General features: G+C 56.5%; 1 protein-coding gene across 3 annotated transcripts in view; it reads left to right on the top strand.

Moving 5' to 3' along the window:
- Positions 1-14,706, top strand: part of TTC7A (tetratricopeptide repeat domain 7A) — a 194,450-nt gene that overhangs the window by 175,944 nt on the left and 3,800 nt on the right. For 2 of the 3 annotated variants that reach the window (XM_056820018.1, XM_001375518.4), the window contains one exon: positions 10,439-10,808. The exons of the other annotated variant lie outside the window; for it this stretch is intronic. In XM_056820018.1, coding sequence (XP_056675996.1) covers positions 10,439-10,660 — 222 coding nt within the window. In that variant the 3' untranslated portion in view covers positions 10,661-10,808. Of the gene's footprint in view, positions 1-10,438; positions 10,809-14,706 lie in introns of those variants that run through there. 3 annotated transcript variants of the gene reach the window in all.

Raw genomic sequence — 14,706 nt, 5'->3', positions numbered from 1 at the left:
AGATGGCTGGGATCAGACTAGGCCCCCTGGGGTGATGGTCTGCTGGCTTCTGTACACATGGCGTCCATGATGCTTCCCGACAGACAGAAGGAGGCTTGGCGGGGGCTGGCGCTGGGTCCCCAGCACCTAGCCCAGGTAGTAGGTGCTTCAGTAAGCATTTGCTGACTGACAAATGGAGCTCCATAGGCTTGTGGCTTTCAGAAAGCGTTCTGCATCAGTCCAGTGAGGCTAGGCCCGTGTGCTCTCTCCCTCACGCTTGAGGAGACCTTAGGAAGCCTTTGCTTGGAGGCCTTCAGGGAGGGTATCCCACCTCTTCCCACAGTCCTTGCGTTGGGAAGCAGCTCGCCGGCCTTGGGGTGCTTTTCCAGGCACAGGGCCTAGGAGGCCTCTTTGCTGTGTTAGCCCGCTGACTGCAGAGGGGCCCTCCGAGGCCCAGTGAGCCTTCCTCTCCCATGAGGGCACTTCCGCTCCCCTGGCCTTCTTTTCTCCTGAATCACTCCTCGTGGCAGACACTGGACCCTTCCTGGACGGGGCGCCACGAAGGGATGGAGCAGGCACACCGCCATTTTGACACTCTTCGGCTTCCGTTGATTTAATCTCTAAAATGAGGGTAATAATAGCACCTTCCTCCTATTAGGGCACGAGAGCCCTGCCAACTCAAAGTTGTCTGATGTACATTCCCTGTTCCGGGAAATAGCTAGACTTTGGATTTCTGAGAAGTGGTAATAAGAAAGATTCCTCTTTTAAAACCCTTACTTTCCGTCTTAGAAGCAATACTGCGCATTATTGGTTCCAAGGCCAAAGAACAGAAAGGGCTAAGGCAATGAAGGTTAAATGACTCATCCACAGTCACGCTGCTAGGAAGTGTCTGAGGTCACATTTGAATCCAGGACCTCCAGATTTGGCCTCCAGGCCTGGCTGTCAATCCCTTGAGCCCCCTTGCTGCCCCACAGTGATTCCTTTTCGACTTAACCTTTTGAAACGTCAGGTGCTGTGCTGTCCTCCACCCAGTCTCCATTAACACGAGCCATGCTTATACATGTTTATACATGTCTTGGTCCCCATGGTGGCACCAGCTCCTGCCCCTCTGGGGAAGGCCCTGAGCAGCGAGGCTGGGCTGGGGAGCTCTCCCCCACGCCCCTGAGGACCCAGCTCCCGGTTGCCTGGGATTCCGAACAGTAAAGAGAAGGCCTTGACCACCAGGGAAGTGAAAAGAGCTTCGGTCAATCCTCCCAAGGGAGGCCTGTGGAAGCTGCTCACGAGGCCCCGCTTGGGAGGGCAGGAGGTGAGGAGCCCGAGGTGGTCACGGGGTGCTGAAGAGCTCGCCGCCCAGCTGCTGGGGAAGGGATCTGTGGTCTTTGGGCGGCCGGCCAGGGGGATTGCTTCTCAGTCAGCCCTGTATTGGTCCCCCTTTCCCTCGGCCACAGGCGCTCTCTTCTCTGCCTGCCCCATTAGGGAGGTCCCTGGCACTGGCTCGGATGGGCCCAGGGGATCTGGGTGGGGGTGGGGGGTGGAAGCAGCTTTAGCAGTACCCCGCACCATGCCGGAACTCTGTGGCCCAGCCAGCCAGCCAGCCTGCCTTCACAGAAGCCCCCAAAGCTTCTAATTTCATTGGAGGGGACGGTTTGTGCTTTCAAGTATTGATCTCTCTCTCATGTTCCTTCCCAAATCAGACTCCATAATACCCAATTATCTTGGGGAGCTCAAAGGGGGGGCTTCTGTGTCTAAAATCCCAGGAGCCAGACTTGCTCTCTGGCTCAGCCAGAAAGCCCTCCCTCACCCGCCTAGGGCCACAGGTCGGGGCTTCATGCCTGGACAAGTCAGCCCAGCAGTGTCCATCCCTGAGTGCCCATGGGCCCTGGTGATGTGCAGCCTTTTGGATGCCAAGGGAAAAGGCCAACGGGCAAACGGCTTTGTACAAAAGCGAATGGAGGGATCTCAGAGGGAAGGCAAGAACAAGAAGAGGAACTGAAGAGCCACTAGCCGGCTCAGTGGATAGAGCCAGGCCTGCAGGCCCGAGGATCTTCAGATCGGACCTCAGGCACTTTCCATCTGGATGACCTTGGACGAGTCATTTATCCTGTGGCCTATCCCTCAGTGATCTTCTGCCTGGAAACAGACACTCAATAACAATTCCAAGAGAGAGGGTCTTAAAATTAAAAAGAAAAAGAAAAAATGTCACAGAAGGGGCCAAAGGGAAATTGTGGGAAGGGCTTTCTTTCCTCTCATGCCCTCTGGTCATGTAGCCTGGGAGAGAGGGGCCTGGGGCCCCCCAGCTTCACCCCCTTCCTGCCATTCTGGCGGCCCAGGAGCTGAGGCTGAGGATCCCCCACCCCGCTCCCCAGGTCTGACTGATGTTAGACGGAAGGACATCGGGCTCCAGCTTAGGAGGTGGGAGTTCATGCCCATTCAGGGCTCGGTCAGCTTTGTGCCAGCTTGGAGGAGCTCCGTATACCAGAGTGTGGGGCTTTGAAAGGAGCAAAGGATGAGTTTCTCTGATAAAAAAAAAGAATATTTTTACTTATTAAAAAATCAACTTCTAATTATTACATGGATCAGTATTGCAGGAACCAGTTCACTTGAAATTGTTGACAATTGAGATCTTAAGAGAAGGCCATCTTTGTATTTCCTTTTGAGGCCCCTGCAGCTGTCTGGTAGTTGGGTATGAAGTAGGAGAAGGAAGAAGAGTTTCCATCAGTGATAGTTAGGCACAATTTAGGGTTCACTTGTGGTCCACTCATTTTTTATGACAATAAATCCCTCCTGACTAATCCTCTGAGCAGCCAAAAATGAACATGGATCTTAACCGCCCCTGCCTGAGCCCTAAGCCGTCCTGTCATCTCCAGGAGGCAGGCCCTTTGCTTTCATGCTGCCCCAGGTATCGTGGGTCACGGAGCAGAGACAGCCCGGAGCCCTATCTGGCCTGGGCAGAACCGTGAGGCTGCCGCAGACACCTTCCTTTCCTTGCTCCTGTGCCCCTCTCGCCGCTCCCCAGGCTTATTCGGGGGCCCATTCCCCGGGTCTCGGGGGCCATGATTCCAACATGACATGGCTGGATTGGGGGGTCAGGGGCTACAGTCTAGACCCTCCTCCTCTTACTTCAGCCCCGTAAGCCAAGGTGGAGGCTAGATGACCTCTAAGGCCCCTCTCCGAGACTGTGAATCCAGGGAAGGGACTGATCCTCACCCGGTTGGCATCGGCACTTCCATAGGGAGTGTGTAGAGGCTGAAAAGCCCAGAACCCTAAAGCAGTGCCTTTGTGATGGTGGAGCTTCAGGAACCCCCCCCCCCAAGGAGCTGGCAGAGAGGCCTTTTGTGGCAGGAGGGCTTTCTGGAAACCCCCAGCTCACAGCACGTAGGGACCCCCCAGTTTTACCTCTGAGATCAAGCCAGCCCTAAGAAAGCCAAGGGCCGTAGCCCCAGTCAGCCGTTCCCTGAAAGGTCTTGTACGCTTCTTTCCCTCTTCCCGCCGTCACAGGTCACCTTCTTCAGGAGTCTGTGCCTTCAGAGGCAGCTAACTGGGTGACCCTGGACAAGTCACTGAACTCCCATTGCTTCGCCCTTACCTACCTGTCTTGGAATTGTTTCTTGGTCAGAAAAGAAGGCTTTGGAGATGCTATCTAGGAAGCCTGGGGGCTATTCCTTCTGCACCGTGGAAACCAGGGGTTTCCTCTCCCCAACTGTAAATGGAGCCCTCGTGAGCTCCCCTGTACCCCAGCCGTGCCGCACATAAAAACGTACCCGGCCTTGTCTTCTGTGCCTGCCCACCTTCCTCCCCCAGTCCTGAATCATGACATCAAACTTTCCCGCTTCCCTGCCTCCGGATCCCTCTGGCAGCCGTGGAAGACCAAGGTTTCCTTCCCCCGTCTTCAGAGGGCCTTTCCTGGGCCTCTCTGGTGTCCTCTCTGCTGCCCACCCCGAGCCAGCAGTCTGGAAAATGCATCCGACGTGGGGCCCTGCTTTGGAGTGGGGGGGGGGGTCACTTTTACTGTGGATTTCATGGACGCAGACTCAGGTTTAAAAAGGAATCCCAAAGCTTTGGGTCGTTTGGTTGTTTCAGGACATCTGAAGGCAGGGCCACCCCTTCCAACCCCCTCATTTTACGGGGGAGGAAACTGAAACTAGGCCCTGGAATGGGAAGGGACAACGTGGAGATCTGAACCCAGCACTCATTCCACAGCCTGGCCCTCAAAATCATCTTCTCCAAAGAGAATCCGAATCAGGAACTAGCTGTCGAAGCCGACGGCCTGGCCCTCTTAGCCTAGCTCTGGGGTTAACGTGATGGAAATGGGACTAGAAAGCCTCGTCTCCTCTGAGGAAAATACAGCCCGGCCAGGGAGCCCAGTGGAGAGAGCACCCAACCTGGACGTGGGAGGCCTGGGGTTCAACTGTGGCCTCAGACGCTTTCTAGCTGGGTGACTAGGTGGGTCCCTTCACCCCATTGCCTGGTCCTCCCTCCGGCTCTCCTGCCTTAGAGCTGATACCAAGACAGACGGCGCGACCTGCGCTGCCACCCGCCGCCTCCAGACCCTCCCTCGGGGTCCACGAAGGGAAGGCTGGGCCTGGGTCGGATCGCCAGCTGGCCCCGGCACACTCGCCCTGCTTGCTCCGCCTCGACCTCCTGCCCAGGCACCTTAGGAGCGAGGCCGCCGGAGCTGCCCGGGAGGCGGGGGACCCTCGAGAGCGGAGAGCATTGGGAGCCTGTGGCTTGTAGGAGCCCCAGAAGGCTGGGCTGCCCTGGAAGGAGGGCCTCCTGGGTCCCGAGAGGACGCTTTGGCTTCCCCTAGTGTCTCCGGGACTTGGGCACGCCGCGGAGCTTCGGGGCCTGGCTGGAGAGGCCTGCAGCCTCCGTCCTTGCCGGCCCGGGGAGGCCGCCAGGCAGGAGGACGCATCCGAGGCCTTGCTGAGCCACCAGCTACCTCCGGCATCTTGCCAGTCCTGGGTCCGAGGGACTAAGGCGCCGGAGGTGCTGCGCTCTCCCACCTGCCCATTGACCACGGGCGCTTCCCAGCTGGGATTCCAGAAGCGCCGCTTGGTGGAGGAGACAACAAGGGCAGAGCGGGGCCGAGCCGGTCCCTGGGCTGGCCTGGGCCGTGCATGCGGGCTGGGAGGGGGCAGGTGAGCGTGGGGCAGAGCAGCGTTCAGGGCTCACAGATCCCCTGTGCAGAGAAGCCCTCCCAGACCTCTCCTGCCCTGCTCCCTCCGAGCTTGACCAGCCTTGCCTCTGGCAGATCCCGTAGTCCAGCTGGAGAGGGTGGTCCGGACTCTCAGGAATGTGCCTTGAGCTCAGAAGAAAAAATTCCCAAAATAACTTTTATAAATAACCAGCTCCCAACCGCCCCCCCCTCCCCAGCCTCTCTCCCTAGGCAGCTCCCAACCGCCCCCCCCTCCCCAGCCTCTCTCCCTAGGCAGCTCCCAGCCCCCCCCCAGCCTCTCTCCCTAGGCAGCTCCCAGCCCCCCCCAGCTTCTTTCCCTAGGCAGCTCCCAGCCCCCCCCCAGCCTCTCTCCCTAGGCAGCTCCCAGCCAGCCCCCCCCCTCCCCAGCCTCTCTCCCTAGGCAGCTCCCAGCCCCCCCCCAGCTTCTTTCCCTAGGCAGCTCCCAGCCCCCCCCAGCCTCTCTCCCTAGGCAGCTCCCAGCCAGCCCCCCCTCCCCAGCCTCTCTCCCTAGGCAGCTCCCAGCCCCCCCCAGCCTCTCTCCCTAGGCAGCTCCCAGCCCCCCCCAGCTTCTTTCCCTAGGCAGCTCCCAGCCCCCCCCCCAGCTTCTCTCCCTAAGCAGCTCCCAGCCGTCCCCCCCCCCTCCCCAGCCTCTCTCCCTAGGCAGCTCCCAGCCCCCCCCAGCCTCTCTCCCTAGGCAGCTCCCAGCCCCCCCCCAGCTTCTTTCCCTAGGCAGCTCCCAGCCCCCCCCCAGCTTCTCTCCCTAAGCAGCTCCCAGCCGTCCCCCCCCCCTCCCCAGCCTCTCTCCCTAGGCAGCTCCCAGCCCCCCCAGCCTCTCTCCCTAGGCAGCTCCCAGCCGGCCCCCAGCGGCCCCCACCGCCCTGGCCTCTCTCCCAGGGCCAGCCTGCAGCGGGCTGGCCGGACCCAAGAAGCTCTGAGAGAAAGGGCAGGCCAAGATGCGTTTCCATCCCTTCCCAGGAGGCATTTGCTTTTTAAAAACAAGGCCTGCAGAGGGCCGTGCTTAACCCAAAGGAAGGAAGCCCGAATTGGCCGGGTTTCTGTCGCCGCCGAGGAAGCCTCCAGGACGAAGGGCCTGTTCTGGGAGCAGCTCTTGAGACTCCTGAGGCTTCCTTTCCAGCCCGGTACATCCAGGGAGCCGCAGGCACCGAGGCTCGAGGACTGTACGCGCTACCGTGGGGGGCACGTCTACCAGCAGCCGGAGTGGAGGAAGGCTTCATGTAGGAGGCGGCTGGGAGGACACTGGGAAGCAGAGACGCTGAGGAAGAGCACAGAGAGGGTTTCAGCGGCCCACAAGACGCCTGGTGTTGGATCCCTGCACTGTGCCCCGGGGACGTGGAACGGGGAGGCTCTTGAGGCGGGCAGAGGATGGAGGCCTCCATGAAGAGAGCAGAGTGGAAGAAGCAGGCCCGAGGGGGGCCGTAGAGCTGGGAACGCCTTGATTTGTCCGGGGAAGGGCTGTGGGGAACCCAGGAGCAGGCCGGGGACAGGCTGGGGGCGGCGGGCTGGACGCTCGGTTTGGAGACGTCCAGTTTGAAATGCCCAAAAGGCAGTTGGAGTTGTGCTCCAGAATCCGGAGAGTGCCGGTGGGGACGTAGCTGGAGGTAGGAGCCCTGAGATCACAGCTGAGAGACTTGAGTGAGAGGAGCCCCGGGGGACCCACCGGCCTGGCTGCCCCAGGGAGAGCACAGGCCACGCTGAGCCCGGCCCTCCTCCAACACCAGCCACTCCCGCTCTGTTTTCTTTTTCATTTAAACCCTTTCCTTCTGTCTAGGCAGAAGAGAGGCAAGGGCTCGGCCACTGGGCTTCAGTGACTTGCCCAGGATCACACGGCTAGGGTGTATCTGAGGTCACATCTGAACCCAGAACTTGCAGACCTGGTGCTCCATCCGCTGTGCTCCTGAGCGGGCCCTACCCGCTCTGCTCAGGCAGTTGAAGAGGCGGCATTACCTCAAGGCAAAAAGGCTGGAGGACCTGGACTGTGGATTCACGCTCTGCCGCCAGGCTCATTCACTCTGGATCCTGGGCAAGTCAAGTCACTGCTGCTGCTGCTGCAGGGAACTCTGGTGCCGATCAGAAAAGTGACCTTCCAGCGCGGAGAGGAGGGGCCAAATCGCCTCCCGGGGGTGCAGAAGGGGACAGAGAAAAGCTGCGGGCCATGGGCAGGCCCCAAATGGCGCGGAGCCGGCTCCTTGGGTCCAGTCAGCCCAGACTGTGCTTGAGAGCAGCATCTCTGACCTCTGCTCCCAGGACTGGAGGAAAAGGAAGGAGGCGAGCTTTAGCCCTGGAGCCCTCAGCGGTGGAGGCAGCCTCCAAGAAAGGCCTGGGGAGGGCTCGGGCCCAACCTCGGAGGGTCCCGGGACTCGGAGACATTCCTGCTGGAGGAGACGCAGGGCAGAGGCAGCGCCCCTTCCCTTGGCCCCCCTCGCTGGGTCCTCCCCGGCCACATCCCTGGACGTGCCCATGGCATTCCACGAGGGCCGTGCCGGACTCAGCTGGTGCTTGGTCACCCTGGCAGGCCTTTCTGGCCCTGCGCACCCACCGCGCTGCCGTCGGAGTTTGATGAGGGCACTCGCTCAGCGGCAGCACCCCCGGCCCGCTTGGGATGGGGCAGGAGCTGGGCGGCAAGCGTCGGGGGCCCGCCTGGCACGGATGGGCCGCTTCACACGAAGCGTTCTCGCAGGCTGAAGGCTGTCTTGGTGTCAGCCCATACGGGGAGGGGGCCTGGCGGGCGGTGTGGGGAACCCGGGCCCTCCTCAGCTGGTGCCGGCAGGGGCAGGGGAGCCTTTACTCCGCAGAGGCCGAGAGAACGGACGTGAATGAGCATTCGTAGCCCAGCCTTCCTGCCCCTCCGAGCCTGACGCCACACAGCTTTCTGCCCTGTTCTGACCCTGTCCTTGCAGCTTGTCCAGCCAAATGGGACCAGCCGTCTGAGCCCAAGAGGAGGGTCTCAAAGCAGAGCTTCTGCCGTGCTCCTTATGACATGATGCTCCTGTATCTCCCGACAGGTCTCCATAGCAACCGAGGCACCCAATTCCAGCTTTGGGAAGCGGGGAGGGAGGGGGTGAAATGTTCCAGCTAAAAATGTACATTGCCCATCAGTGGGCGGCCACAGAAGAAGCTTCTCCTGGCTGAATCGAAGGCAGCTTCCTGCCAGTGACTTAGATGCGTGCCCGGATGGCAGGCTCAGAACATTTGCAGATGACACAGAGTGGGGAGGGCTGGCGTCAGGCTCCAGAAAGATCTGGAGAAAGGAGAGCCTTTGTTCAAGTCTGAAAGGAGGAAATCTAGTAGAGACAAATGCAAAGTCTCACATCTGGGTTCAAAAAATCAACCCCATGGCTTAAAGATTGGGAGCGGAGGCGGGAGGAGAGCCTGGACAGAGCAGCCCATCTTCAAAAGGTCTAGGCGTCTCAGTGGACCACAAGCCCAAAGTGAGGCAGCAGTGGGATGTGACAGCCAAAGAAAAAGCTGATTCAGTCTTAGGCAGCACTGACAGACAGGATGTGTAAGACTAGTAGAGTGCTCGGCTCAGGTCTGGGTATCCAGTTTGAGGGAGGATTTTTTTTTATCCTTACCTTCCATCTTAGAATCAATACTGTCTATTGGTTCCAAGGTAGAAGAGGTATAAAGGCTAGGCAATGGAGGTTGAGTGACTTGCCCAGGGTGACAGCTACAAGTGCCTGAAACTATATTTGAACCCAGGACCTCCCATCTTTAGGCCTGGCTCTCAATCCACTGAGCCACCCAGCTGCCCCTTGGGGAGGATATTGATAGCAAGAAAAGGGTCCAGGGGGGTGTGACCAGGCTTGCAAAGGACCTCGAGACAAGGAATACTTATAATTATATACAGAAATAATGTAAAGGGAATAAATACCAAGTTGTTCTTTACAGGATTAGCAGTTGAGGGAATTGGGAAAAGCACCATGTGGCAAGTGGTACCTGAGCAGCACCTTGAAGGAAGAGGGAGATTCCAGGAGGCAGAAGTAAGGAGATAGCAAGGGCGAAGGCCCAGAGGTAGGGGCGCCCTAAGTAGGAACAGAAAGGGGGGTCGGGGCCAGGCTGTTCACCACCTCGCTCGTGAGCACGGCAGCACTTCTGTGTGGGATTCCAGAGCCGCTGGAACTGCCCGAATCAGGAAGTGCCGTGGCTGCAGGTCCCTTAAGGGAATCCTTTTGGCAGCATTCTAGAGGACAAGGTGAAGTGGCAGAGAGAGCAGGCAGGAGAACCAGGCAGGAGGCCCCTTCAGTCGTGCCGTGGGCAGAGCCAGGGAGGGTCTGAGCTCAAGTGGTTCCCGAGTGAACGGAATGGAGGGGCGGGAGGAGGGCCAGAAAACCAAGAGGAGGAATCTGGAGGACCCAGGGAACTGTGGCGGGAAAGTTCAAACAACTTGATGGGGTTTAAGGAGGAAATGCTGCTCGCCGCTTTGGACCCGACACCGCCCACCGAGAAATGTCTAAATCGCCAGTGGCGGCTCCCTTGGGCTCTTTGCACCCAGCACCGCACGCTCACAGGGTACCCACTGACTGGAGATGAGAACGTCGTGGAAGCCCAGGAAGGCCACAGGAAGCCAGAGGAGGGGGCTCGGGACAGTCTGGGAGAAGCAAGGGGCGGCCACCAGAAGGGTGCGCGGTGTCCTGGCAGCCCAGCCTGAGGACAAAGCAGCCACCAAAGCGGGCGAGGACAAGGCATCCCGTGCCGTCTCCTCGGTGCCAAAGAACGAGAATCGAGAGCCCGCCGGGAGCAGCAGCACATCAGGGAGCTGGGCGAGGGAAGGAGTCCAGCGCCAGCATTCGCACAAGCACTCTGGAGAGGCACCCTAGGGAGGAGCGGGGAAGATGGGCACACCCAGGCTGAGAGCCCCTGGCGCTCGCCCGGGCGGCTCTCAGCCAGTGACAGCACAGCAGAACCCTGGAGCTCAGCTCTTCCCGACTCCCAAGGCCAGTGCGCTGACCGCTGGCCCGCCCGGCCGCCTAGGAGCCACAGAAGCGTCCCTTGTGCTGCTGAGCTTGGAAAGATAAGCGTTCTGGAAGGTGAAACTGCAGGAAGAATGGATTCCAGGCGTGAGGGAGGGCAGCCAATGCCCAGCCGAGGCGGCCGGGGAAAGTCTCAGGTGGTCTCCACAGAGAACTGCTCTAGTGGGCCAGAATGGAGGCGAGGCGCCCCGCTGCAGCAGGGGTCTATTGGAGGTGAGGGAGTGCCTCCCAAAGCCCCGGGGTCCCCGGGTCCCCGTGCCGCGCGTCACCTTGTCGTCTGCTTGCTTTGCAGGGTCTCATGCTCAGCAGACAGGGGCGGCAGGACCTGGCCCAGAAGGTGCTGAGAGACGCTATCCAGATCCAGAGCACCAGCCACAAGGCATGGAACGGCCTCGGTGAAGTCCTGCGGGCCCAGGGCAAGAACGAAGCCGCCGTGGAATGCTTCCTCACCGCCCTCGACCTGGAGGCCAGCAGCCCCATCGTCCCCTTCACCGTCATCCCCCGGGAGCTCTGAGCGAGGCCGGGCGCCGAGGGGCTCCGTGCCCAGCTGGGGCGGGAGCTAGAGGATAGCCAAAGGGAATGTCACTCTGGAGCCTGGCATCCAAAACACGTGCTGTGCCCCTTTGGGCTCCAAGGGAAAGGATTAGATTTAGCCTGGCTGATGCCGCCTTGTCTCTATGGTTGGGGGAGAGGAAAGGGGGGGGGGTGTGTGCGTATGTATGTGTGTGCACGCACATGTGTGCTGGGACTGTATGTAGTCCATATCTGTATTGTGCATATGTGTGCTGGGCTGTGCATGTATTCCGTATCTGTGTTCTACACGTGTGTGTACATATGTGTGCTGGGACGGTGCCTTATTATGCATGTGTGTGCATATATGTGCTGGGACTGTGTGCATGCTATATCCGTAGTCTGCATATGTGTGCTGAGGCTGTGTATGTATTCCATATCTGTGTTCTACACGTGTGTATACATATGTGTGCTGGGGTGGTGCCTGTATTCTGCATGTGTGTGCATATGTGTGCTGGGACTATGCAGGTATTCTGTGTCTGTATTCTACATGTGTGTACATGTGTGTGCTGGGACTGTGTATGTATTCCGTATCTGTATTCTGCATATGTGTGCTGGGACTATGTATGTATTCCATATCTGTATTCTACATGTGTATACATATGTGTGCTGGAACTGTGTATGTATTCCATATCTGTATTCGGCATGTGTGTGTGTGCATGTGTGTGCTGGGACTGTATGTATTCCACATCTGTGTTCTGCATGTGTGTGCCTATGTGTGCTGGGACTGTGTATGCATTCCATATCTGTATTCTGCATATGTGTGTGCCTATGTGTGCTGGGACTGTACGCATTCCCTCTGGATTCTGCATGCATGTGTGCGCATGTGCTGGGAGCGAATGTGGCTGTGGGGAACGTGTATCTATAAAAGTCCTCGGTGCCGTCTTCCCCCTTCTCCCACCCCCGGGAATCCATCCCAGATAGTCACGGTACGTTGATGTCCAACTCAGTCGCAAAAGCATGTCTTTAGTTCCAAAGCTAAGCTCTCTTCCTTTTCTATAGTGGGAGAAAACCAAAGATGTCTTCCCAGACGACCTCTTGGGGGGCGAGGGAAGGTCCTTTTTTTCTGCTTTTCCTGCCTTTGAAAGCCCAGGCGGGGAGATCTCTGCCTTGGCTTCTGAAGCTGCAGCAGGGTGTGACTCCATCAGGCCTCGGGAGATGCTGGTATCTTCATCCCTGGCCCCTCGCTAAGCGCGGATGGAAAGGAAGGGTTAGGAGGAGGAGGAGTATTGGGAGCTTTTAGCCCACAGAGGCTTGTGGTCATTGGACGGCCCCCGAGGCCGTGGGCATCAGAAGTATTCTCTTTTCTAAATGCTAGCTTGAAGTCATTTTGTGCTGCCCCCCCCCCCACGTTTGCCTTGGGGGTCCATGAAGTATTTAGACTCTTTCCTTCGGCCATGGACCGAGAGAGATGATCTGTAAGGAAAGTAGGGTCTCGGGTCTTCCCAGGGCCAGAAAAGGGGACAGAATTAGACATTGGAGACCTTCAGGACTTGGAATTTCTCAGGAGACGTCCTCCTTCTATCCCATTAAGATGACTGTCAGAAGTTTTCTCTTCTTTCTCATTCTCAAGACATGTCCTGAGGTGGAATCTTGAGTAGCACAATCGTATTTTGGATACTTGGTTTACTTAATATTTGGTTTCACACATGCACTTAACCCCAGGGGTCCTCCCAGACCTCCCACTCATCCCGTCCTCCGGGGCTCAAATGAGATGTATTTTTCCTAGAAACCCTCCTCTGGCTGAATTGCATGCCTTGGCCCCACAGAGTTGGGGTCGTTGGACCTACAGAAAGAGGCTCAGCCCACAGCACAGATTCCACCACAGGGCCAGGCCTTTATCTGAGCTCAGGATGCTATGCCTAGGCAGCTGGGAAATGTGGAACACAGCAGCAGAGGGAGGTGGGACTTCCTCTGCAATGAGAAGGAGGAGAGCAGGACCTTTGGAGAGGACACCTTCCACTTGGCCACATTCTGTACTGAGCGGCGGTCTGACTCCCCTGCCCCAGTGCTGGGCCTACTCCTTCTCCAAGGACAGTTCCTTTAGCTGAAGAGTTTGTCAAGCAGCCTAACTAGGCCCTATACAATAGGGCCGGGCATTTTCTGTATATTCTCAGATGAACCCAACAGCTCCCCCCGCCCATGGCCAGTGTTGGTATTGCCAGAACCATTCCTGGGTCCTTGAAGAGACCTAAGTTAGCCCCCAGAGCAAGGAGGGCTCCCTAAGCCATGTCCCCAGACTTAAGCTTGATGAGCTTTCTCTGGGGGAGCAGTGCCTTAATGTACATAGAAGATTCTCTTGTTTATCATAAACCAGGAAACTAGGAGGGATGGAAGTGAGGGGGCAAACGTTATTGGATGTCTTCCCTGGAGCGGGGACACCCCAAGATACGCTTTCAACCCCAGTCAGGCTCTTGAGCCGGGGATTGCTAGTCAACTCTGCAGGATATGCTGTCAACAGGCTACCTCTGGCCCAAGGCTCTCATCACCTTGAACGTCACTGTTGGCTGGAGGACAGACACACACACACACACACAGCCTCAGAAGCCAGCAAGTCCTAATCTTCCTCAAGTGAGAATTTCACTAAGTTCATTTCTATAAGCATTAGGGGGAGAAGTGGAGGGAATATTTTTTTTAAATCAGGTACAGTTTCTCTCCTTTTTCATGGAAATTGTAAGGAGCCTTGACTTTTTCCAGCCCAGCTTTTCCCCCTACTCTCCCGGCCTCCAACTCCCAAAGCTACAGGAACAGAAATGCTATGGGATGAGCCTCTCTAGAGGTACAGATGATCATTGAGCAAAAAACCCCGTCAGAAGCTCTGTCCTTTCCTGTCCAGCAAATTCTAGGACATTTTTCACAGGGGAAAAAAAGTCATGAATCTTCTTGCCTTTCCTGCATGAACCCCCCCCCCCCAAATCCTGTCTAGAAATAAGAAAGATACAGACACCTCAGGGTGGGTCATTATTTTGACTTTGATGTTGATCTTGGTTAAAAGCTTCTTGTCACTCTTCCTATATACAGAGATACATAGTACATGTATACATACATATGTGTATATATATGAGATAGAGATCTATTTTTGTTCTTAGAATTCTATTGTTTAAAAAAGAAAAAAGAAAAAAATGTACTACTGATTTACCTTGGGTTTTCCAAAGAGATGCTAATGATTGAATGATCATATTAAATAGGAAAAGCACCAAAATCCTGTTGTGTGTTTCATTTGACAATTCTCTAATCAGGCAAGTAGATGTGGCAAAGATTTTCCCAAAATGAATAGATCCTTTGGAGAGGGGGAAAGGTTCTGTTTTGATGAAGCTAGCAACAGCTTTCAGTAAAGTCTTCTCTGAATGTAGACTGCACACCCACCTTGGAGGGGCTGAGTCTATCTCCTTGGGGCCCTGACTCTCCAGCCTAAAACAATGAAACAACACAGCATTGAAATATGATATAAAATTGAGTGAGGGTAGGAAGAGTCCAGGAAAAGAGGGGATGGGTAGGCTGGGGGAAACTACAGGGAAGGTGATGACTTGAGCTGGACTTTGAGTTGGGGAGAGGGGAGAGCACAGCTTCCATGCATGGCTGTGTTGTGGGTGACAACAGCCAGACCTAGAGAAAAGGAAGCTTTGCTTATCTACGAAGTGGCTCTTTTGGTCCCTGAAAAACCTGAGTTTGTGGACATTTGTTTTACCTACATTTGGGAATAATTCAACAAGTATCATGTGTCTACTGTGAGCCACACCCTATACTAGATCCTTGAAGAGAGAAAGAATTATGTCTGCTCTCAAGAACTTTACATTTGGTAAGGAGGATACAACATATATAGCTGAGTAAATACAAAGTGTGTATGTAGGGAATAGAATACTGACCAATTAGAGCCCAGCTCTTAAGAGCATGTAACAGTGTGTTTGCTTGAGGCAATCCCCTGTGTGGACTTGGGAATTTTAAGATCATGAAAGCCCTAACAACTGGGGATGATCATCAAGAACCTTG

The sequence above is a fragment of the Monodelphis domestica genome, chromosome 1, assembly GCF_027887165.1.
Source record: "Monodelphis domestica isolate mMonDom1 chromosome 1, mMonDom1.pri, whole genome shotgun sequence".
NCBI classification, from domain to species: domain Eukaryota; kingdom Metazoa; phylum Chordata; class Mammalia; order Didelphimorphia; family Didelphidae; genus Monodelphis; species Monodelphis domestica.
This window is presented reverse-complemented; position numbering and strand designations above follow the sequence as displayed.